The following is a 23,024-nucleotide window of genomic DNA, read 5'->3' on the forward strand; positions in this document are numbered from 1 at the left end:
TTGGTTCCACCCAAGTTCCTCCCACTGACGCTAGAATCGAGACAAAGAGATTCGTAACACTGTAGATTTGGTTTGTACCTGTAGAATGAAATGTGTGTTTTGAGAGTTTTGATTTCAAACTTGTACCTTGATTTTTTCAATTTGGAAGTCTGCCAGTTACAAAATGAAAGTTTCATGTTTCTGAATGAATGTTTGATGTTACAAAATGACTAGCAAATGTACAAAATAAAAGTTTGATTTTACAAAATAAAAAATACATGTACAAAATACAATGTTCCTGTTACAAAACAAGAAATACAAGTACAAATTGAGAATTACAAGTTAGAAAACTAAAGTTACAAGTTACGAATCCAAAGTTACATGTGATGAAACATGTTCGAAGTTACAAAACTTGGTACAAGTTACGCTGAATATTGTCCCAATCCTAGTTCCATAGACTCTTCTCCCTCCAATATGAGCCCCACCACAGTGGTGTCATCTGCGAATTTCACAATGATGTTGCTGTTATGAATGGGTGCACAGTCGTGGGTGTACAACGTAAGGAGCAGGGGAACCGGAACACAGCCCTGGGGGTAGCCAGCGCTAACGGTGATAGCTGAGGAAATGTGGGGGCCCACCCTGACCCCGTGTTTACGATCTGTCAGGAAGTCCTTTATCCAAAGACAGGTGGGGTATGGGAGTCCCAGGTCTGACAGTTTGCACACCTGTCTGTCAGGGTGATAGTGTTGAAGGCACTACTGAAATCAACAAAGAGGAGGCGTGCGTAGTTCCCATGATACCCCAAGTGGGACAGAATAGCATGAAGAGCAACACCTACAGCATCCCCAGTAGACCTGTTAGCTCGGTATGCAAATTGATGAGTATCAAAGATGGGAGGGATGAAGAACATGATTTGACTCTGGACCAGTCTTTCAAAGCACTTCATCAGGACTGGAGTGAGTGCTACAGGCCGATAGTCATTCAAACAGGTAACAGGTGATTTTTTTTTGGTAAGGGGACTATGGTGGAGGATTTCAGACAGTGTGGGACAGAGGCCAGGGACAATGACAAGTTGAAGATCTTTGTGACAACCCCAGCCAGTTGTTCTGCGCAGTCCCTCAGCACACGTTTCGATATGCCGTCAGGACCAGCTGCCTTTTGTGCTAAGGATCCCAAACATTGCTTTTACTAAAAGAAAAGAAGTTGTGCTTTTAAGTGCACTTTTAAGTCAACTGTTAGGTATTTTATATGGTCTTTACCTGAAATAACACACCTTACACAATTAGAAACAGAGGGGAGAGAGAAGGCCCAAACCCCCTCCGGAGTTTTCCATCGTCTCTCTCCCATATTAACCTCACCTCTTTTACCTTAAAAAAAGTCAAAGCACATACAGTCCCTGGGACGAGTGCTAGATAGTGCTCCATCAGGGGACTCCATTGTCCTGCTGGGGGACTTCAATGCTCACGTGGGCAATGACAGCTTGACCTGGAGGGGTGTGATTGGGAGGAACGGCCCACCTAATCTGAACTCGAGCGGTGTTTTGTTATTGGACTTCTGTGCAAGCCGCAGTTTGGCCATAACGAACACCATGTTCGAACATAAGGATGCCCACCGGTACACTTGGTACCAGGGCAGCCTAGGTCACAGGTCGATGATAGATTTTGTAGTCGTATCATCTGACCTGCGGCCGTATGTTTTGGACACCCGAGTGAAGAGAGGGGCGGAGCTGTCAACTGATCACCACCTGGTGGTGAGTTGGATCAGATGGCAAGGGAACATGCCGCGTAGACCTGGCAGACCCAAACGCATAGTGAGGGTCTGCTGGGAACGCCTGGCAGAAGAACCTGTCAAGACGGTCTTCAACTCCCACCTCCGGCAGAGCTTTTGACTACGTCCCGAGAGCAGTGGGGGACATTGAGTCCGAGTGGGCCTTGTTCCACTCTGCGATTGTCGAGGCGGCTGTTGCTAGCTGTGGTCGTAAGGTGGCCGGTGCCAGTCGTGGTGGCAACCCCCGTACCCGCTGGTGGACACCAGAGGTTCGGGGAGCCGTCAGGCTGAAGAAGGAGGCCTACAGGGCGTGGCTGGTCTGTGGGTCTCCGGAGGCAGCAGACAGGTACCGGATAGCCAAGCGGGGTGCAGCAGTGGCAGTTGCCGAGGCAAAATCTCGGGCGTGGGAGGAGTTTGGTGAGGCCATGGAGAAAGACTATCGATCGGCTCCAAAGAGGTTCTGGCAAACTGTCCGGCGCCTCAGGAGAGGAAGGCAGCAACTCGCTCACACTGTTTACAGTGGGGATGGGGAGCTGCTGACGTCAACTAAGGCTATAGTCGGACGGTGGAAGGAATACTTTGAGGAGCTCCTCAATCCCACCAATGCGCATTCCGAGGAGGAACCAGAGCTGGGAGGCCTGGGGATGGACTGTCCGATCTCGGGGGCAGAAGTTGCTGAGGTAGTCAAACAACTACACAGCGGCGGAGCCCCGGGGGCGGATGAGGTTCGTCCTGGGTATCTCAAGGCTATGGATGTTGTAGGGCTGTCATGGTTGACACGTCTCTACAACATTGCGTGGTCATCGGGGGCAGTTCCTAGGGAGTGGCAGACCGGGGTGGTGGTCCCCATCTTTAAGAAGGGTGACCTGAGGGTGTGTTCCAACTATAGGGGGATCACACTCCTCAGCCTCCCTGGAAAGGTCTACTCCAAGGTACTGGAGAGGAGGGTCCGATCGATAGTTGAATCTCAGATAGAGGAGGAGCAATGTGGTTTTCGTCCTGGCCGTGGAACTGTGGACCAGCTCTATACCCTTGCAAGGGTGATGGAGGGGGCATGGGAGTTTGCCCAACCAATCCACATGTGTTTTGTGGATTTGGAGAAGGCTTATGACCGTGTCCCCAGGGGCACCCTGTGGGGGACGCTCCAGGAGTATGGGGTGGGTGGCTTTCTGTTAAGGGCCATTCAGTCCCTTTACCAGAGGAGCGTGAGTTTGGTCCGCATAGCCGGTAGTAAGTCGGACCTGTTCCCAGTGAGGGTTGGACTCCGCCAGGGCTGCCCTTTGTCACCGGTTCTGTTCATCACTTTTATGGACAGAATTTCTAGACGCAGCCGTGGTGTGGAGTGTGTCGAGTTTGGTGGCAGGAGAATCTCGTCTCTGGTTTTTGCGGATGATGTGGTCCTCCTAGCTTCATCCAGCTCTGACCTTCAGCTCTTGCTGGGTAGGTTCGCGGCCGAGTGTGAAGCGGCTGGGATGAGGATCAGCACCTCCAAATCTGAGACCACTGTTCTCGACCGGGAAAGGGTGGCTTGCCAACTCCGGGTCGGGGGAAAGGTCCTACCTCAAGTGGAGGAGTTTAAGTATCTCGGGGTCTTGTTCACGAGTGAGGGTAGGAGGGATCGGGAGATCGACAGGCGGATTGGTTCGGCGTCTGCAGTGATGCGGACGCTGAGCCGATCTGTCGTGGGGAAGAGGGAGCTGAGCCAGAAAGCCAGGCTCTCGTTTTACCGGTCGATCTACGTCCCAATCCTCACCTATGGTCATGAGCTCTGGGTAATGACCGAAAGAACGAGATCGCGGATACAAGCGGCCGAAATGAGTTTCCTCCGTAGGGTGGCCGGGCTCAGCCTTAGAGATAGGGTGAGGAGCTCGGACATTCGGGAGGGACTCGGAGTAGAACCGCTGCTCCTCCGGATCGAAAGGAGCCAGTTGAGGTGGTTTGGGCATCTGGTCAGGATGCCTCCTGGACGCCTCCCCGGGGAGTTGTTTCGGGCATGTCCTGCCGGCAGAAGGCCCCCGGGTCGACCCAGGACACGTTGGAGAGGTTACATCTCCAATCTGGTCCGGGAACGCCTTGGGGTCCTGCCGGAGGAGCTGGTGGACAAGGCCGGGGAGAGGACGGCCTGGAGCTCCCTAGTTGGGATGCTGCCCCCGCGACCCGGACCTGGATAAGCGGAGGAAGACGAAGACGAAGACATACAGATAATTTGGTAAATTGTAACAAACCTTAAAATACAAAGCTTACAAAGCTTCCTTTGCAACGGGTGAGGGAAAGGCACAGAGACACACTGAAGTCAGAAGCCATTTTTCCTCTCACAAAGAGCCAAAGCTTGTGGAGAGCTTTTATTTGAAAACACACACACCCACAAATTCCACAAACCCTTCTTGGCCTCAGAAAACAAATAGCGTGAAACCCCCCGTCTGACCAGTTTGCTTCAACTAATGGAAAAACACCTCGAGCCGAAAGGAGTTTTCTGAAAACACCCAAACGTTAAACAAGTAACTAGGTCAGGGTTTTTCCTAACACATTTAAGCAGCAAGGGTGAGAGAACTCTGCTTGATAAGTAGGTCAGGGTTTTTCCTAACATCAACTAAATGTTGTATTAAACCCCATTTTGTTGCTGGAAGCCTAGTAAGAAGTCACTCTGTCTGTAACCCCCTCAACCCTGACCCTAACCCTACCACCATAATATTTAACTCATTAACTGCAAATTTTTTTACTGTGTGGGCGTCAGAATGAGCCCCCGCACCGTGAGAACAAACATCCCAGCTCTAAAGCCTATCTTCATCTGCGTACGTCACACATCATGTGATCAGGAAGCAGAAAATCCATGTGTTAGGAGATCATTTTGGGCCGTTGCTGTAAAAAAAGTGAGGCTCGAACCGGAAAAGCTTCTGCCGATCCCAATTCAACAATGGATTATGAAAAAACGGATAACGCTTGAAACACGCAGATTCTTCCTGATTTTAGAGGTGAGTCTACTCTTTGTTTTGTTAGTTTTGGTGTTGGCATCATCCTACCACGCAACATTCTGTGACTCTTAAAGACAGTGAAAATGCTGAAAAATGCTGGCAGCGAAGGGATTTTCTGATCAGGAAACGGCTGGCAGTGAATGAGTTAAAAGCAGTGTAAAAACACAGAAGTCTAAAATACTTGACACAACTGAACGTGGGTCAGTCGGGAGCAAAAACAACCAACCCCCACCCCAGCAGCAGAGATCTGATGAAGTACAAGTTTGAAAAGTGCAGATGTTTTGACCCTAATAGCCATACATTAGTGACGTCTTACTCGAACACAAAAATACTGCTTGCAATCATTTAGATATGTACTGCCCCCTATTGCCAGGGAAAGTACACACTGTCACTTTAAATTTGTCCAAATAGCTCACAAACAGAAAGTTTCTATCCTGTGTGGACACTCATATGCTTGAATAAAGTTTTCTTTTGTCCATATCTTTCTCCACAGAACTCACAAGCAAAAGGTTTATCTCCTGTGTGGACTCTCATGTGATCGTTTAAATTTGACCTTTGGGTAAATCTTTGTCCACAGAGCTCACAGACAAAAGGTTTCTGTCCTGTGTGGATTCTCATGTGAGTGTTTAAAGTCGACTTTTGAGTAAATCTTTTTCCACAGAGCTCACAGACAAAAGGTTTCTGTCCTGTGTGGATTCTCATGTGATCATTTAATGTTGACTTGTGGTTAAATCTTTGTCCACAGAGCTCACAGACAAAAGGTTTATGTCCTGTGTGGATTCTCATGTGATCGTTTAAATGTGACTTTTGGGTAAATCTTTGTCCACAGTGCTCACAGACAAAAGGTTTCTGTCCTGTGTGGACTCTCATGTGATTGTTTAAAGTCGACTTATCGGTAAATCTTTTTCCACAGAGCTCACAGACAAAAGGTTTATGTCCTGAGTGGACTCTTGTGTGATTGTCTAAAGGCGGCTTTTGGGTAAATCTTTTTCCACAGAGCTCACAGACAAAAGGTTTCTGTCCTGTATGGATTCTCATGTGATCGTTTAAATTTGATTTTCTCCCAAATATTTTTCCACAGAGCTCACAGACAAAAGGTTTCTGTCCTGTGTGGACTCTCATGTGATCGTTTAAATTTGATTTTCTCCCAAATATTTTTCCACAGAGCTCACAGACAAAAGGTTTCTGTCCTGTGTGGACTGTCATGTGACTGTTTAAACTTGATTTTTTCCCAAATATTTTTCCACAGTCACCACAACTAAATGATTTTAGTTCTTTCTGGACTTTCCTATATGAGTCTACAGGTTGCTTAAGTCTAACAGATTTCTTATTAACCAAAAAGCTGGAAGACCTTATTGCTGAATGACTGGTTACTCTCACATGATTCTGGAGAGACTGCTTGTCATGAAATCGTTCACTGCACTCAAGACAGCTAAAGGATATGTTGACAGTCTTAACATCTGACTCAGAAGACCTTTTCTCATTCCAGTCATAGTCTTCGTCTCCAGTTTCAGACCCAGAGTCTGACATCCCAGAGTCTAGATTCATATCATCATCTCCATTAACTTCAGTCTCTGAAGAATCAGATGTTTGTTCATGAGGGTTAAGATCTGGGTTCCTGCTAGTTCCTGCTCCTCCACCAGTTTCTGCTGTCATCTGGTCAGCTGAGCTGCTGGTTGGAACATCTCTGTCTTCTATTTGCTGCTGATGAAGCTGTGAAAACAGACGTTTCTCTTCATCACCCTCACGCTTTATAGAAACAGCACTGAATTGAAACCTGGCAGAATCAGTCTCCTCCATCAAATGGAGATGCTCTCCCTTAAGACTGGTCCAGAGCTCCTCCTTTTCCTCCTTTATGTGGAGGTGTTCTGGGTCCTGCTGGTCCACACCAGCACTCTGTTCTTCAGGATCTTCTTTAACCTGCACCATCTGTTGAACATCTGTAGGAAACAGAAACACACAACGTGAATTACCGACTGCTGTAACTTTAAATTCACACATATGAGAGTTGTGTTATTGCAGGGTCTCCAACATGTTAGTCGTGAGCTATCGGTAGCTCTTGAAAGTCGCTGGCCTGGAAGCAGCCAGTGAGCCGCCCAGCCTGACTTGTACTTAACAAGGGACGGATTTCTAATTTGATGGCAAGCCTTCCCCGGTTCTCGTAATATCGAATGTAAAATCAGCATTTTGTGGAAGTAAAATAAAATCTGATTATTGCGCAAATCTTTCGGCAAATGTGTTCTACTGGAAATATGTGGAATGGATTAATTGTTCAGGTTGCAGCGCGGATCCCCGTTTCTGATATCAGCGGCTGCAGCTGCTTCTAAAGACGAGGTGACGTCGGTCATGCAGACCTGGTTTCAGAAAAACATCCTCAACAAAATATTGTGGGGGCAACTGTAAAGTTCTATCTGCGTAAATATGTCATTAAAGCAAATTAAATGCCCTTCGCTTATTAACACGATTAACAGGCTTCCAAAGTCTGGACATCTCCTGTGATTTAGTTTAAACAAATTTCCCTCAACAGTTTCAGCTGATTGTCCCGTTTAGGAATAAAACAGGATTTTTAAATCTCTCTCTCTGCTCTGTGTTGCTCATCCGTCAGACCCGCTGATCCAGAGGCAGAGAAAAAGGTTAAACCTCCAACCCTGCTTTAATGGTGTCAACAATAAATGCAGCAAAGCATTTATTGTTGCCAACAGGTTCATCATTCACAGAAAGTAGATTTGTTATTCATTATCTGAAAGTATCTGATTAGCTAATAAACAAAATATTTTGTTTAGGTTGATTTTCAGAATCTCACTATCTTCCTTGTACTTTTTTATAATATTGGATGTTGTTGGGTATTTTATATGCACCATGGTCCTTTACCTGAAATAACACACCTTACACAATTAGAAACAGAGGAGAGAGAGAAGGCCCAAACCCCCTCCAGAGTTTTCCATCGTCTCTCTCCCATATTACCTCTCCTCTATTACCTTAAAGAAAGTCAAAGCACATACAGATAATTTGGTCAATTGTAACAAACCTTAAAATACAAAGCTTACAAAGCTTCCTTTGCAACGGGTGAGGGAAAGGCACAGAGACACACTGAAGTCAGAAGCCATGTTTCCTCTCACACAGAGCCAAAGCTTGTGAAGAGCTTTTATTTGAACATACACACCCACAAATTCCACAAACACCCTCCTTGGCCTCAGAAAACAAATAGCGTGAAACTCCCCGTCTGACTAGTTTGGCTTCAACTAATGGAACAAAACACCTCGAGCAGAAAGGAGGTTCTGAAAACATTCCAACGTATCTGGGTCAGTACTTTTCCTAAAAACATCTAATGGATGAGGGGAACTCTGCTTGATATTCAGCTTTTATCCAACAGATGTATTGAAATACAGAGAAATCAACTAACATACCGTATTTTCACGACCATAGGGCGCATCATGTTATAGGGCGCAGCTTCAGTTACGGGTGTCTTTTTGGTATTTAACACATAGAAAAGGCGAACCAGGTTATAGGGCGCGGGCACTGTAAAACGTACTGGTAAAACATCTGTGCGGGCTCGGGACTCGGAACATATCAGTGCAAACCAGACATTGTGACAATTATAAACAGCCAAAAGCATGTTTCACTTTACTGGTCTAGTCCTGGTTTAGACCTGGTTTAGAGCGCACGTGCACATCCTCAATGCGTGCGCTGACGGCTCGTGCTCTTCTAATGGGCTCAACACACGGGAGGCAACTTCGCCTCTCCTCCATTCATTTTCAATGAGACATGCGCGACAAAGCGATAATCGCGGGTCTCCCTCCTACTAAAGCCGGGCGTACACCGGGAGTGCTGCAGGAGGACATATAGGGATTTATGGGGGTTGGATGAGGAAAACCAAAAAAAGAAAGTAAATCTGTGTTTTGCGATCAGTTTAATTTGACATGAACACGACAAAAACGCTTTCTTGACAATCTTTGAGTAAAAAAAACGTGTAGAAATAAAAACGAACAGCGTGTGTTATTAGGGAAATAGCGGGCGAGCGGTGTTGATGCATGATTGCGCATGCGCCGTGAGCGGTTCTGGTACTTTTGGGTCGCAGCTGCTCGCAGCGCCGCTTCAGGTGCTGATGCGCTGTGTTGAAGTTCAGAATGTGTTTACCGGTAGTTGGTGGATTTAACCACATAAACTTTCCACATGAACAAAATCATATGTGTGTTATTAATAGGCCTAAGAAAATAGTGTGATTTGAATTGTGTTTTATTAACCCTCTGGGGTCCATGGACGCGTATCCACATCTTTTGAACAGGTCTGATTTGGGAGGCTGTAGCAGCAAGACTCCGCCTCCCTGAGTTTCGGTTTCAATTCAGCTTTAAAAAGGAAATTATAAACTACATCCCAGTTTTTAAATTTTGTTAATAGGCAATGTAAAAGCGGAGTTGTACTAAACTAAAAAACGACCTATTTTTAGACAATCTGATAAGTTGTCAAAACAGCAGTTTAGTAATCCGTGAGAGGGAATGTGCTTGCGGACATAAACCCCCCCCCACAAAAACATGAGATCCTTTTGCTGTTGGTGGAAGTTGTTGGGTAATTTCTACTATTGTTCTTAAATTACCTCAAAGAAAGTCAGAACAAACACAGAGGGATTAGATTCATAATTTGGTAAATTGTAAACAACCTTTAAACAGACAAACAGACACATACTTTGCAAAGGGTGAGAATCAAACACACCAGACAAGGGCCACTTTCCTCTCACAATGAGTTAAAAACTGCAGTGAGTATTTATTGGCACAAACACACCCATCCACAAAAACTCCCTTGGTCTTAGAATGCACAGGAAACAAAAGAAATTCTTCAGATACTAGATCAACGAGTCTCTGGGTCTGGAAGGATGGAAAGTGTTCCTGCCTACGCTCCAAGCCAGGGCAGAACCCCCTGGTTTGGCTGGTTTGGCTCTATATAGTAGAACACAAAAACATTCAAATGTAACTGAGCACCTCAAGCAAAAAGGAGTAGACAGAAATTCCTGCAACCATTTGGAGTGCGGTGAACTCTGCTTGATAGTAAGCTTTTATCCAACAGAAGTCTCACTTATTCAATTGATAAAAAGTAACATTATGTAGCTGAGAGAGAGAGGAAGGCTGCACGAGTAACGAGATGTGCGCAAAAAGGAGCCGCTTCGCGGGGAAAGGAGTGGCGCGAACGGAGTAACAACAAACAATTAGACAGATATTGACGGTAAACTTCATATTTTGGAGCGATCCGGACAGATATTGTCTCTGCAGTTTAGTAGGCTTTTATTAGGCTTATATAAAGGATGATGAGAAGGATTAATGTCCACCAGGCAGTTCAGATAGTACGGCTGTTTTCTGAACTGGAAGCAGAGGAAGTGGACGGAGACTCACAGCCGGAGTCTGAGGCAAATAGCGAGGATGTTGATGACGATGTGGCAGATCCACAGGTCTGTCTTCGCTCACGTCCGCACGTTCACGCCACGCCCCTTGTCTTCTATTACGTTCGCGTCTCACAACACAATAGGCGCACCGCACCATAGGGCGCGGCGTACATTTTGGAGAAAACTTAAGACTTTTAGGTGTGCCTTATGGTTGTGAAAATACGGTAAGCATATTCACACATGGACTTGAACACATCGTATGGCGGCAGCTCTTCTGTACTTTCATTAAGTAGCTCACGAGCCCAAATTACAGGAAATCTCTTGAATTGAGAGACTTTTTCTTGGGAGGTGAATAAAAAATGTAGGCTTACTAGTTCCAGACCAACAAAAGCCTGTGTTACTCTGAGGTTCAGGTTATGTTATTGACAAAAATAGACAGACATAGACTTACAAATATATACAAAAATAAAAAAATACAGTTTGAAGATTAAGAGGAATTCTCAGCGTAGCACAAACACAAAGTGTAGATTGGAAATTTAACTCAAAAAAATTAAATGAAAACAAAATTAGACTTTCTGATACCCATCACTGTGCACAACACATTCATGCTGTTATTTTAGCACTTTTATTTGTATTTGTTCCTTTACTTTACTGTTATAAACACTCAATGGTTTACTTTGTGGATCGACCAAGCCCCCATAATACTGGAATGAAATTGAGTCCAATGCGGAAGTGAAATAAATTGCAGTTCCACCCTCATCCACTGGGGGCTGGTGTCAGGAGCGAGCAAATCCTCATTGACTCCCATGTTAAAAATACCAATTTCACAGCAGAAATGTTTTTTGTTTAAATGATCTAGTTTACACTCATGACAACTCTGAGGGGGGTGAATGTTTTGTCATTCTTCTGTTTAAGTGTATTAAAAGCCTAAAATTCTGAATAATTAATGAGCATCAATCAGACCAACTTGACCACAGAGCTAGCTCCGGGGAAAGGCCTCAGCCTGAGCCTCAGCCTCGCCTGAAAACTGTTCCGCCATTTTCAGTCTCTCAACTTAGACCATTAGTTGTAGCGTTTGTGCGTTCTTTTTGGATATTTTTTGTGCAATTGTTGGACAAAATGACTTGCTGTGGCATTAATTGCAATAATAGAGCATCCAAGGAGTCTCCACTTCATTTTTTTCGGTAAGTAAAATTATATTTATGTATTTTAGGTCACTGCCGAGCTGAGCTTAGATTTGAACATGTACTGTTTAACCATGAAATTTAACTGTAATAGGGTAAAACCCAGTGCATTTAACATAGGGCTGCTCAATTAATCGAATTTTAATCACAATTACGATCTGAGTTTTGAACGATTATAAAAACAAAACAAGCCGATTATTTGCTCCTCCCACTTGCGCTGCCCTGAGTTGCAAATGAAGCGCTCCTCCCACAGTGTTGCCAACTTAGCGACTTTGATGCTATTTCTAGCAGCTTTTCAGACCCCCTTCTTGACTTTTTAAATCTTAAAAATACCTAGCGAACACCCCAGAAACATCTCTGGTAACCCTTAGCTACTTTCTGGACAACTGTCGTTGACATTTCCTGCAGGTTAGCTAAACACTCCGCCTGCGCTCCGGACCGTTCTTCAGGACATTAGGAAAGGGAATGATGCAGTCCGGTCGCTAAAGAAACGGCTCTCAGAATCAGCTCTGTTGGATTAACCAGAGTGAGTGACACACACACTGCACCTGCGGACTCCTGAGCCACTAAAAACAGCTAAATGTGCGCGTGCGGCGTGCTAAACACACGTGCAGCTTGCCCCTGTGAGACCGGGTTGGGGGGTGGGGGATGCAGCTGTGGTTGGGACAATTATTACATTAACTGATGGATTTGTAAATAAATAGTTTATAAATAAGGTAGAAATAAGTTCCTCACGCTGATAAATAATAACTAATCTCTCTGACTTCATGGTGCTAGTGCACTCTCCTACAGCACCTTGACACGACTCAATAAATGTTATGCAACATTTTGTGAACATGAATTTATTTGCATTTATTTGTTATAAATGCCACTGTATAATTCTTGTTGTCAGTATTTGCAAGATATTGGTATTTGGGTCTGTACTGGTTAGACTTAAATGAGTTAAACCAAGGTCTATAGCCCTTGGGTCATAGACTATGAGCTATAAGTATATTGGTCTTTTTATACTGGGAATCAGGAGTTATTTTAGTGATCATCTTGTTTCTTATTTTTGTCCTGATTGTGCCCTGAGCAATTTTATGACTGAATAAAAACAAATAAAATCAACATAAATTGAAAAATCGTCCTAAATAATCGAGATCTCAATTTCAGTCACCATAATCGTGATTATTATTTTTGACATAATCGAGCAGCCCTAATTTAACATAATGCTGCACTTTAGAAAATGGGTTGAAATATAACATGTTGGTGGAACTGGGTTCCGACTATCGGTATGGTCCCCTCCCCGCAGCAGTCAGCTCGGCGTATCTCTGACTCAGAAGCTCCGGTGTTGTGCACAGGTAACTCCAGTTGTAGCTAGGTAGCTACCTCTGTTAGCTTAGCTCCCACCTCCACGTTACCTTTGGGTTAGTTTGAAGCTACATTTAGATCTCTGGCTGGCGGCGCGTGCACACACAGCGGCTTCCCTCTCTCTCTCCCAAAATTTTTTTTCCTTTTCCTCTTTTTTTTTCCCGGTATGTCCATGTCACGCCTATCTTTCTGCAAGTGTGTATACGACCGAACATCTTTGCTCGACATCAGCAGGAACAATGTTTTTAAGTTAAACTCTGCGGACGCCGTAGAGCTGAGAAATCTGGGTCTGCTCCGGAGGACTATTCAATCACCGACTGCCACTCCTGCTCCTCACCCACAAAGGAGGTGCCTCAAGCGACGTGAGAGGAAGCAGAAGAGGGAAAAGCGCGGCGGCATCCGAGCTAGGCTAGTAGCTAGCCCACATAAACCTGCTATCCCCTCCATCGTCCTGGCCAACGTACGCTCGCTAGGAAATAAACTGGACAACATTCGATTACTACGTTCATCTCAGAGGAATGTAAAGGACTGTTGTTTTTATATTGACGGAAACATGGCTCAGTGACAGTGTCCCAGACCGTGCCATTCAGCTCGACCAGCTAACCTGCTACCGTGCTGACCGAGATATTGTCGGGGGAGGTAAGGCCCGCGGGGGTGGACTCTGTGTTTACATCAATGACGCCTGGTGTCACGATGCTGTTGCGGTCTGCAAACACTGCTCGCCTGCACTGGAGCTTATGGTTATTAAGTGTCGGCCATTCTATCTACCGAGGGAATATTCAGCCATACTACTGTGTGTGCTGTGTACATCCCTCCCTCCTCCAATGACAACAAGAGTGAGGCACTGAATGAACTGTACCAGCGCATCAGCGAGCAGCAGACAGCCCATCCTGATGCCTTTCTCATCTTGGCTGGGGATTTCAACCATGCAGACCTAAAGTGCATGTTTCCAAAAATACAGCAACACATTGACTTTCCAACAAGAGGAAATAACACACTGGACTGTGTTTACACCACCCAGAGAGGAGCTTACAAAGCTTTCCCCCCTCCCCCACCTTGGTGCCTCAGACCACATTACTGTCATGCTAATGCCTGCTTACAGACCGCTCGTTAAAGTCGCCAAACCGGTTTGTAAGCAAATACAAGTGTGGCCAGAAGGGTCTTCGGAGGCTTTACAGGACTGTTTTAGCGCCACGGACTGGAACATGTTTAAGCAGGCTGCCAGCTACAATAACACCACTGATCTCCAGGAGTATGCAGAGACCGTTACAGCCTACATCAAGAAATGCATTGAGGATGTAACAATAACTAAAACCATAACTGTACGTGCAAATCAAAAACCATGGATGACAGGAAAGGTCCACAGGCTGCTGAAGGAGCGAGATATTGCGTTCAGGAAAAGAGACGAAATGAGCCTGAGGACAGCTAGGGCCAACCTTTCCCGTGGTATCAGAGAGGCTAAGAGACAGTACTCCAGGAAAATATCCCGACACTTCAAAGACAGCAGAGACACACGAAGCTTGTGGCAGGGCATTCAGACCATCATAGATTACAAGCCCCCTCCACGGACCTGTGATAGCACCATCTCCCTGCTGAACGAGCTGAACACCTTTTTTGCTCGCTTTGAAGTGCAAAACGGTACCACAGCACAGAAGATTCCACCTCCTCCTGGTGACCAGTTGATGACTCTGTCCCCAGACAGCGTAAGGAGATCCCTTAGCAGGATCAATGCACGTAAAGCTCCGGGTCCTGATAATATTCCTGGCCGGGCACTGAGAGACTGTGCAGTGGAACTAACTGATGTCTTCACAGACATCTTCAACACATCACTTATCAAGGCTGTCGTCCCCACGTGCTTTAAAGCCACATCAATTATTCCGGTCCCAAAAACATCATCTCCCTCCTGCTTTAATGACTACCGTCCTGTTGTACTTATTCCCATCCTAATGAAGTGCTTCGAACGGTTAGTCATGCAACACATCAAGTCTGTTCTGCCCCCCTGCCTGGACCCCTTCCAGTTTGCATACCGGCCCAACCGCTCGACCGATGACGCCATCTCCACTGCACTCCACTCAGCACTCACACATCTGGACAAAAAAGACTCATATGTCCGAATGCTGTTCATAGACTTTAGTTCAGCATTCAACACCATCATCCCCCAACAGCTTACTCAAAAACTGGTTCAGCTGGGTCTCAACACCTCACTGTGTAACTGGCTGTTGGACTTCCTCACTGGAAGACCACAAGCAGTACGGGTCGGCAGAAACACATCCAGCACCATCATTTCAAACACGGGGGCCCCCCACGGATGTGTGCTGAGCCCCCTCCTCTTCACTCTGCTGACCCACGACTGTACACCATTACACAGCTCTAACCTCTTCATCAAGTTTGCGGATGACACAACAGTGGTGGGTCTCATAAACCACGGGATTTAGACCGACTACAGGAACGAGGTGAGCCGCCTTACCACATGGTGTGCTGACAACAACTTCTCTCTAAATGTGGAGAAAACCAAGGAGATTGCTGTGGACCTCAGGAGAGCACACACTCAGCATGCTACTCTGACCATCAACGGTGTGTCTGTGGAGAGAGTCAGCAGCACCAAGTTCCTTGGTGTGCACATTACAGAGGACCTCTCCTGGACGAACAACACCATAGCATTGGCGAGGAAATCACAGCAGCGTCTCTTCTTCCTCCGCAAACTAAGAAGAGCAAGAGCACCAGCCCCCATCCTGTACACTTTCTACAGAGGCACCATCGAGAACATCCTGTCGTGCGGCATCACTGTGTGGTTCGGAGCCTGCAACGTATCCTGCCTTAAAACCCTCCAACGTAAAGTGAGAGCAGCAGAGAAGATCATCGGGGTCTCTCTCCCCTCCCTACTAGACATTTACAACACCCGCCTCACAAAAAAGGCCCTTCGCATTGCAGCTGATCCCACTCACCCAATGCGAAGCCTCTTCGAGCTGCTGCCGTCAGGGAGGAGACTGCGGAGTCTCAAGGCCAGGACCAACAGACTGAAGGACAGCTTTATCCATCAGGCAGTTAGGAAGCTAAACTCCCTCCCGGCTCTCCCACCTCTCCTCTCTCTTCCCTAGGGATGGGTACCTTTGACATTTGAAACGATCCGGTACTAATTCCCGGTACCTACGAGTCGATACCGGTACTTAACGGTACCAATTTTCGATACTTTTGAGTGTTTATTATTTTAATTCTCTTTTATAATTAAATATATATTTTTCTCAATATATAACCATATTTGATAAATATCACGATAAATAGTGTAATAAAAGTAGCCGTGGGCAGCACGGGCAGAATATCTTGCCCTCCAGTCAGAACCTGAACACACCACCAGTAGGCACTGATTTATAAAAGGATATACTTTATTATACAATCTGCTAAAACACACAAATCAACCCCAATCATAAAACCTATACTAAAATACTGTGGCCAAAGTCTCCCCTCCTAAAATCACAGTCTGGCATGAGTCACACAAGCAGCGGTACTTAGCTGTCTCAGATGTGGTGACCCCCCTTCCCGGGGTCTGAGCTTCCAGCACCGTCCAACGCCCCGGGATGTAGCTTGCGAGGACGGCGGGTAAATCCACAAGTAAATCCACTGCCAGAGTCCGTAGCGGCAGATGTCGGCGTGGTCTTGGCACCACCTAAGCCCAGCCCTATAGCTGCCTAAAGAAGGCGACCAGCCTTCCCTCCTGACGCTGGAACTCTAAACACCTGCTTAGCTATCTTCGTCGCCAGCAGCCCTAACGACTACGAACGACCCCACCCCCCAAAGTCCAATGCCACAATGACAGGTCGACCACGCACACCTCTCAGTAGGTCTGTCACCCTTTTATCCTCCCTGGCCTCGTTATCCATAACGAGGACCAGCTGGTGTCCAATCACCACACCCTCGGAGCTCGGCAGCTTCCGTCTTCTGTCCATCACAATAACATACAAGTTTGTATTTTAACATCGTCCTTGTAGTTTTATAAGCTGATAATTAAACTGAAGCAAACATCTTTACTGTAAACTAAATTTACTGTGTATCTTCATTCCTTTTGCCGTCCTTTTTCATTTGATTTTTCCTACTGGGAAGTTAGAATTTCCGAGGAGAAAGCGAACGCACCATTAGCTGATAACAACGGTGGCAATGGAAGCTAACATATCAAGCTAACGTTATCTTTAACAGTTTATTTAGCTGCTGGAGCAGATTAAAACGATGATGCCTCAAACTTAGATCGTTGTCACTGGTTTTACCTTCATCCAATCACCCTTCGCATTTAGTAAAGTAAAGCCAAACTTTAGAGCGCGTTCATGTTCTTCTAGTCGGACATTCGGAGTTCCGAGGAGAAAGCGAACGCACCATTAGCGAAACGGAAGCTAACAAATCAAGGTAACGTTATCTTAAACATTTTATTTACCTACTGGAGCAGATTAAGGTGAGGATGTCTCACTTAGATCGTTGTCTGCCGCTAGTTTCATCACCCAGTTACCCATCACATTTAGTGAAGTGGACCCAAGCTTTAGCGTGCGTTCTTTCTACCATGCTTGCTCTGTTTACAACGGGCTCGCAGGGACCGGCGACATAACGCTCTTGCGCATGCGCAGCTGTGGTTGGGACAATTATTACATTAACTGATGGATTTGTAAATAAATAGTTTATAAATAAGGTAGAAATAAGTTCCTCACGCTGATAAATAATAACTAATCTCTCTGACTTCATGGTGCTAGTGCACTCTCCTACAGCACCTTGACACGACTCAATAAATGTTATGCAACATTTTGTGAACATGAATTTATTTGCATTTATTTGTTATAAATGCCACTGTATAATTCTTGTTGTCAGTATTTGCAAGATATTGGTATTTGGGTCTGTACTGGTTAGACTTAAATGAGTTAAACCAAGGTCTATAGCCCTTGGGTCATAGACTATGAGCTATAAGTATATTGGTCTTTTTATACTGGGAATCAGGAGTTATTTTAGTGATCATCTTGTTTCTTATTTTTGTCCTGATTGTGCCCTGAGCAATTTTATGACTGAATAAAAACAAATAAAATCAACATAAATTGAAAAATCGTCCTAAATAATCGAGATCTCAATTTCAGTCACCATAATCGTGATTATTATTTTTGACATAATCGAGCAGCCCTAATTTAACATAATGCTGCACTTTAGAAAATGGGTTGAAATATAACATGTTGGTGGAACTGGGTTCCGACTATCGGTATGGTCCCCTCCCCGCAGCAGTCAGCTCGGCGTATCTCTGACTCAGAAGCTCCGGTGTTGTGCACAGGTAACTCCAGTTGTAGCTAGGTAGCTACCTCTGTTAGCTTAGCTCCCACCTCCACGTTACCTTTGGGTTAGTTTGAAGCTACATTTAGATCTCTGGCTGGCGGCGCGTGCACACACAGCGGCTTCCCTCTCTCTCTCCCAAAATTTTTTTTCCTTTTCCTCTTTTTTTTTCCCGGTATGTCCATGTCACGCCTATCTTTCTGCAAGTGTGTATACGACCGAACATCTTTGCTCGACATCAGCAGGAACAATGTTTTTAAGTTAAACTCTGCGGACGCCGTAGAGCTGAGAAATCTGGGTCTGCTCCGGAGGACTATTCAATCACCGACTGCCACTCCTGCTCCTCACCCACAAAGGAGGTGCCTCAAGCGACGTGAGAGGAAGCAGAAGAGGGAAAAGCGCGGCGGCATCCGAGCTAGGCTAGTAGCTAGCCCACATAAACCTGCTATCCCCTCCATCGTCCTGGCCAACGTACGCTCGCTAGGAAATAAACTGGACAACATTCGATTACTACGTTCATCTCAGAGGAATGTAAAGGACTGTTGTTTTTATATTGACGGAAACATGGCTCAGTGACAGTGTCCCAGACCGTGCCATTCAGCTCGACCAGCTAACCTGCTACCGTGCTGACCGAGATATTGTCGGGGGAGGTAAGGCCCGCGGGGGTGGACTCTGTGTTTACATCAATGACGCCTGGTGTCACGATGCTGTTGCGGTCTGCAAACACTGCTCGCCTGCACTGGAGCTTATGGTTATTAAGTGTCGGCCATTCTATCTACCGAGGGAATATTCAGCCATACTACTGTGTGTGCTGTGTACATCCCTCCCTCCTCCAATGACAACAAGAGTGAGGCACTGAATGAACTGTACCAGCGCATCAGCGAGCAGCAGACAGCCCATCCTGATGCCTTTCTCATCTTGGCTGGGGATTTCAACCATGCAGACCTAAAGTGCATGTTTCCAAAAATACAGCAACACATTGACTTTCCAACAAGAGGAAATAACACACTGGACTGTGTTTACACCACCCAGAGAGGAGCTTACAAAGCTTTCCCCCCTCCCCCACCTTGGTGCCTCAGACCACATTACTGTCATGCTAATGCCTGCTTACAGACCGCTCGTTAAAGTCGCCAAACTGGTTTGTAAGCAAATACAAGTGTGGCCAGAAGGGTCTTCGGAGGCTTTACAGGACTGTTTTAGCGCCACGGACTGGAACATGTTTAAGCAGGCTGCCAGCTACAATAACACCACTGATCTCCAGGAGTATGCAGAGACCGTTACAGCCTACATCAAGAAATGCATTGAGGATGTAACAATAACTAAAACCATAACTGTACGTGCAAATCAAAAACCATGGATGACAGGAAAGGTCCACAGGCTGCTGAAGGAGCGAGATATTGCGTTCAGGAAAAGAGACGAAATGAGCCTGAGGACAGCTAGGGCCAACCTTTCCCGTGGTATCAGAGAGGCTAAGAGACAGTACTCCAGGAAAATATCCCGACACTTCAAAGACAGCAGAGACACACGAAGCTTGTGGCAGGGCATTCAGACCATCATAGATTACAAGCCCCCTCCACGGACCTGTGATAGCACCATCTCCCTGCTGAACGAGCTGAACACCTTTTTTGCTCGCTTTGAAGTGCAAAACGGTACCACAGCACAGAAGATTCCACCTCCTCCTGGTGACCAGTTGATGACTCTGTCCCCAGACAGCGTAAGGAGATCCCTTAGCAGGATCAATGCACGTAAAGCTCCGGGTCCTGATAATATTCCTGGCCGGGCACTGAGAGACTGTGCAGTGGAACTAACTGATGTCTTCACAGACATCTTCAACACATCACTTATCAAGGCTGTCGTCCCCACGTGCTTTAAAGCCACATCAATTATTCCGGTCCCAAAAACATCATCTCCCTCCTGCTTTAATGACTACCGTCCTGTTGTACTTATTCCCATCCTAATGAAGTGCTTCGAACGGTTAGTCATGCAACACATCAAGTCTGTTCTGCCCCCCTGCCTGGACCCCTTCCAGTTTGCATACCGGCCCAACCGCTCGACCGATGACGCCATCTCCACTGCACTCCACTCAGCACTCACACATCTGGACAAAAAAGACTCATATGTCCGAATGCTGTTCATAGACTTTAGTTCAGCATTCAACACCATCATCCCCCAACAGCTTACTCAAAAACTGGTTCAGCTGGGTCTCAACACCTCACTGTGTAACTGGCTGTTGGACTTCCTCACTGGAAGACCACAAGCAGTACGGGTCGGCAGAAACACATCCAGCACCATCATTTCAAACACGGGGGCCCCCCACGGATGTGTGCTGAGCCCCCTCCTCTTCACTCTGCTGACCCACGACTGTACACCATTACACAGCTCTAACCTCTTCATCAAGTTTGCGGATGACACAACAGTGGTGGGTCTCATAAACCACGGGATTTAGACCGACTACAGGAACGAGGTGAGCCGCCTTACCACATGGTGTGCTGACAACAACTTCTCTCTAAATGTGGAGAAAACCAAGGAGATTGCTGTGGACCTCAGGAGAGCACACACTCAGCATGCTACTCTGACCATCAACGGTGTGTCTGTGGAGAGAGTCAGCAGCACCAAGTTCCTTGGTGTGCACATTACAGAGGACCTCTCCTGGACGAACAACACCATAGCATTGGCGAGGAAATCACAGCAGCGTCTCTTCTTCCTCCGCAAACTAAGAAGAGCAAGAGCACCAGCCCCCATCCTGTACACTTTCTACAGAGGCACCATCGAGAACATCCTGTCGTGCGGCATCACTGTGTGGTTCGGAGCCTGCAACGTATCCTGCCTTAAAACCCTCCAACGTAAAGTGAGAGCAGCAGAGAAGATCATCGGGGTCTCTCTCCCCTCCCTACTAGACATTTACAACACCCGCCTCACAAAAAAGGCCCTTCGCATTGCAGCTGATCCCACTCACCCAATGCGAAGCCTCTTCGAGCTGCTGCCGTCAGGGAGGAGACTGCGGAGTCTCAAGGCCAGGACCAACAGACTGAAGGACAGCTTTATCCATCAGGCAGTTAGGAAGCTAAACTCCCTCCCGGCTCTCCCACCTCTCCTCTCTCTTCCCTAGGGATGGGTACCTTTGACATTTGAAACGATCCGGTACTAATTCCCGGTACCTACGAGTCGATACCGGTACTTAACGGTACCAATTTTCGATACTTTTGAGTGTTTATTATTTTAATTCTCTTTTATAATTAAATATATATTTTTCTCAATATATAACCATATTTGATAAATATCACGATAAATAGTGTAATAAAAGTAGCCGTGGGCAGCACGGGCAGAATATCTTGCCCTCCAGTCAGAACCTGAACACACCACCAGTAGGCACTGATTTATAAAAGGATATACTTTATTATACAATCTGCTAAAACACACAAATCAACCCCAATCATAAAACCTATACTAAAATACTGTGGCCAAAGTCTCCCCTCCTAAAATCACAGTCTGGCATGAGTCACACAAGCAGCGGTACTTAGCTGTCTCAGATGTGGTGACCCCCCTTCCCGGGGTCTGAGCTTCCAGCACCGTCCAACGCCCCGGGATGTAGCTTGCGAGGACGGCGGGTAAATCCACAAGTAAATCCACTGCCAGAGTCCGTAGCGGCAGATGTCGGCGTGGTCTTGGCACCACCTAAGCCCAGCCCTATAGCTGCCTAAAGAAGGCGACCAGCCTTCCCTCCTGACGCTGGAACTCTAAACACCTGCTTAGCTATCTTCGTCGCCAGCAGCCCTAACGACTACGAACGACCCCACCCCCCAAAGTCCAATGCCACAATGACAGGTCGACCACGCACACCTCTCAGTAGGTCTGTCACCCTTTTATCCTCCCTGGCCTCGTTATCCATAACGAGGACCAGCTGGTGTCCAATCACCACACCCTCGGAGCTCGGCAGCTTCCGTCTTCTGTCCATCACAATAACATACAAGTTTGTATTTTAACATCGTCCTTGTAGTTTTATAAGCTGATAATTAAACTGAAGCAAACATCTTTACTGTAAACTAAATTTACTGTGTATCTTCATTCCTTTTGCCGTCCTTTTTCATTTGATTTTTCCTACTGGGAAGTTAGAATTTCCGAGGAGAAAGCGAACGCACCATTAGCTGATAACAACGGTGGCAATGGAAGCTAACATATCAAGCTAACGTTATCTTTAACAGTTTATTTAGCTGCTGGAGCAGATTAAAACGATGATGCCTCAAACTTAGATCGTTGTCACTGGTTTTACCTTCATCCAATCACCCTTCGCATTTAGTAAAGTAAAGCCAAACTTTAGAGCGCGTTCATGTTCTTCTAGTCGGACATTCGGAGTTCCGAGGAGAAAGCGAACGCACCATTAGCGAAACGGAAGCTAACAAATCAAGGTAACGTTATCTTAAACATTTTATTTACCTACTGGAGCAGATTAAGGTGAGGATGTCTCACTTAGATCGTTGTCTGCCGCTAGTTTCATCACCCAGTTACCCATCACATTTAGTGAAGTGGACCCAAGCTTTAGCGTGCGTTCTTTCTACCATGCTTGCTCTGTTTACAACGGGCTCGCAGGGACCGGCGACATAACGCTCTTGCGCATGCGCAGCTGTGGTTGGGACAATTATTACATTAACTGATGGATTTGTAAATAAATAGTTTATAAATAAGGTAGAAATAAGTTCCTCACGCTGATAAATAATAACTAATCTCTCTGACTTCATGGTGCTAGTGCACTCTCCTACAGCACCTTGACACGACTCAATAAATGTTATGCAACATTTTGTGAACATGAATTTATTTGCATTTATTTGTTATAAATGCCACTGTATAATTCTTGTTGTCAGTATTTGCAAGATATTGGTATTTGGGTCTGTACTGGTTAGACTTAAATGAGTTAAACCAAGGTCTATAGCCCTTGGGTCATAGACTATGAGCTATAAGTATATTGGTCTTTTTATACTGGGAATCAGGAGTTATTTTAGTGATCATCTTGTTTCTTATTTTTGTCCTGATTGTGCCCTGAGCAATTTTATGACTGAATAAAAACAAATAAAATCAACATAAATTGAAAAATCGTCCTAAATAATC

At 45.9% G+C, this 23,024-nt stretch overlaps 1 protein-coding gene across 1 annotated transcript in view; it reads right to left on the bottom strand.

Moving 5' to 3' along the window:
- Positions 1 to 3,552: 3,552 nt before the first annotated feature.
- LOC129157028 (gastrula zinc finger protein XlCGF26.1-like) overlaps positions 3,553 to 23,024 on the bottom strand; it is a 33,192-nt gene continuing 13,720 nt past the window's right edge. Inside the window, exon 3 of the mRNA XM_054736119.2 lies at positions 3,553 to 6,658. Coding sequence (XP_054592094.1) covers positions 5,148 to 6,658 — 1,511 coding nt within the window. The 3' untranslated portion in view covers positions 3,553 to 5,147. The remainder of the gene's footprint in view (positions 6,659 to 23,024) is intronic.

Source organism: Nothobranchius furzeri, chromosome 2 (assembly GCF_043380555.1).
Source record: "Nothobranchius furzeri strain GRZ-AD chromosome 2, NfurGRZ-RIMD1, whole genome shotgun sequence".
Taxonomy (NCBI): domain Eukaryota; kingdom Metazoa; phylum Chordata; class Actinopteri; order Cyprinodontiformes; family Nothobranchiidae; genus Nothobranchius; species Nothobranchius furzeri.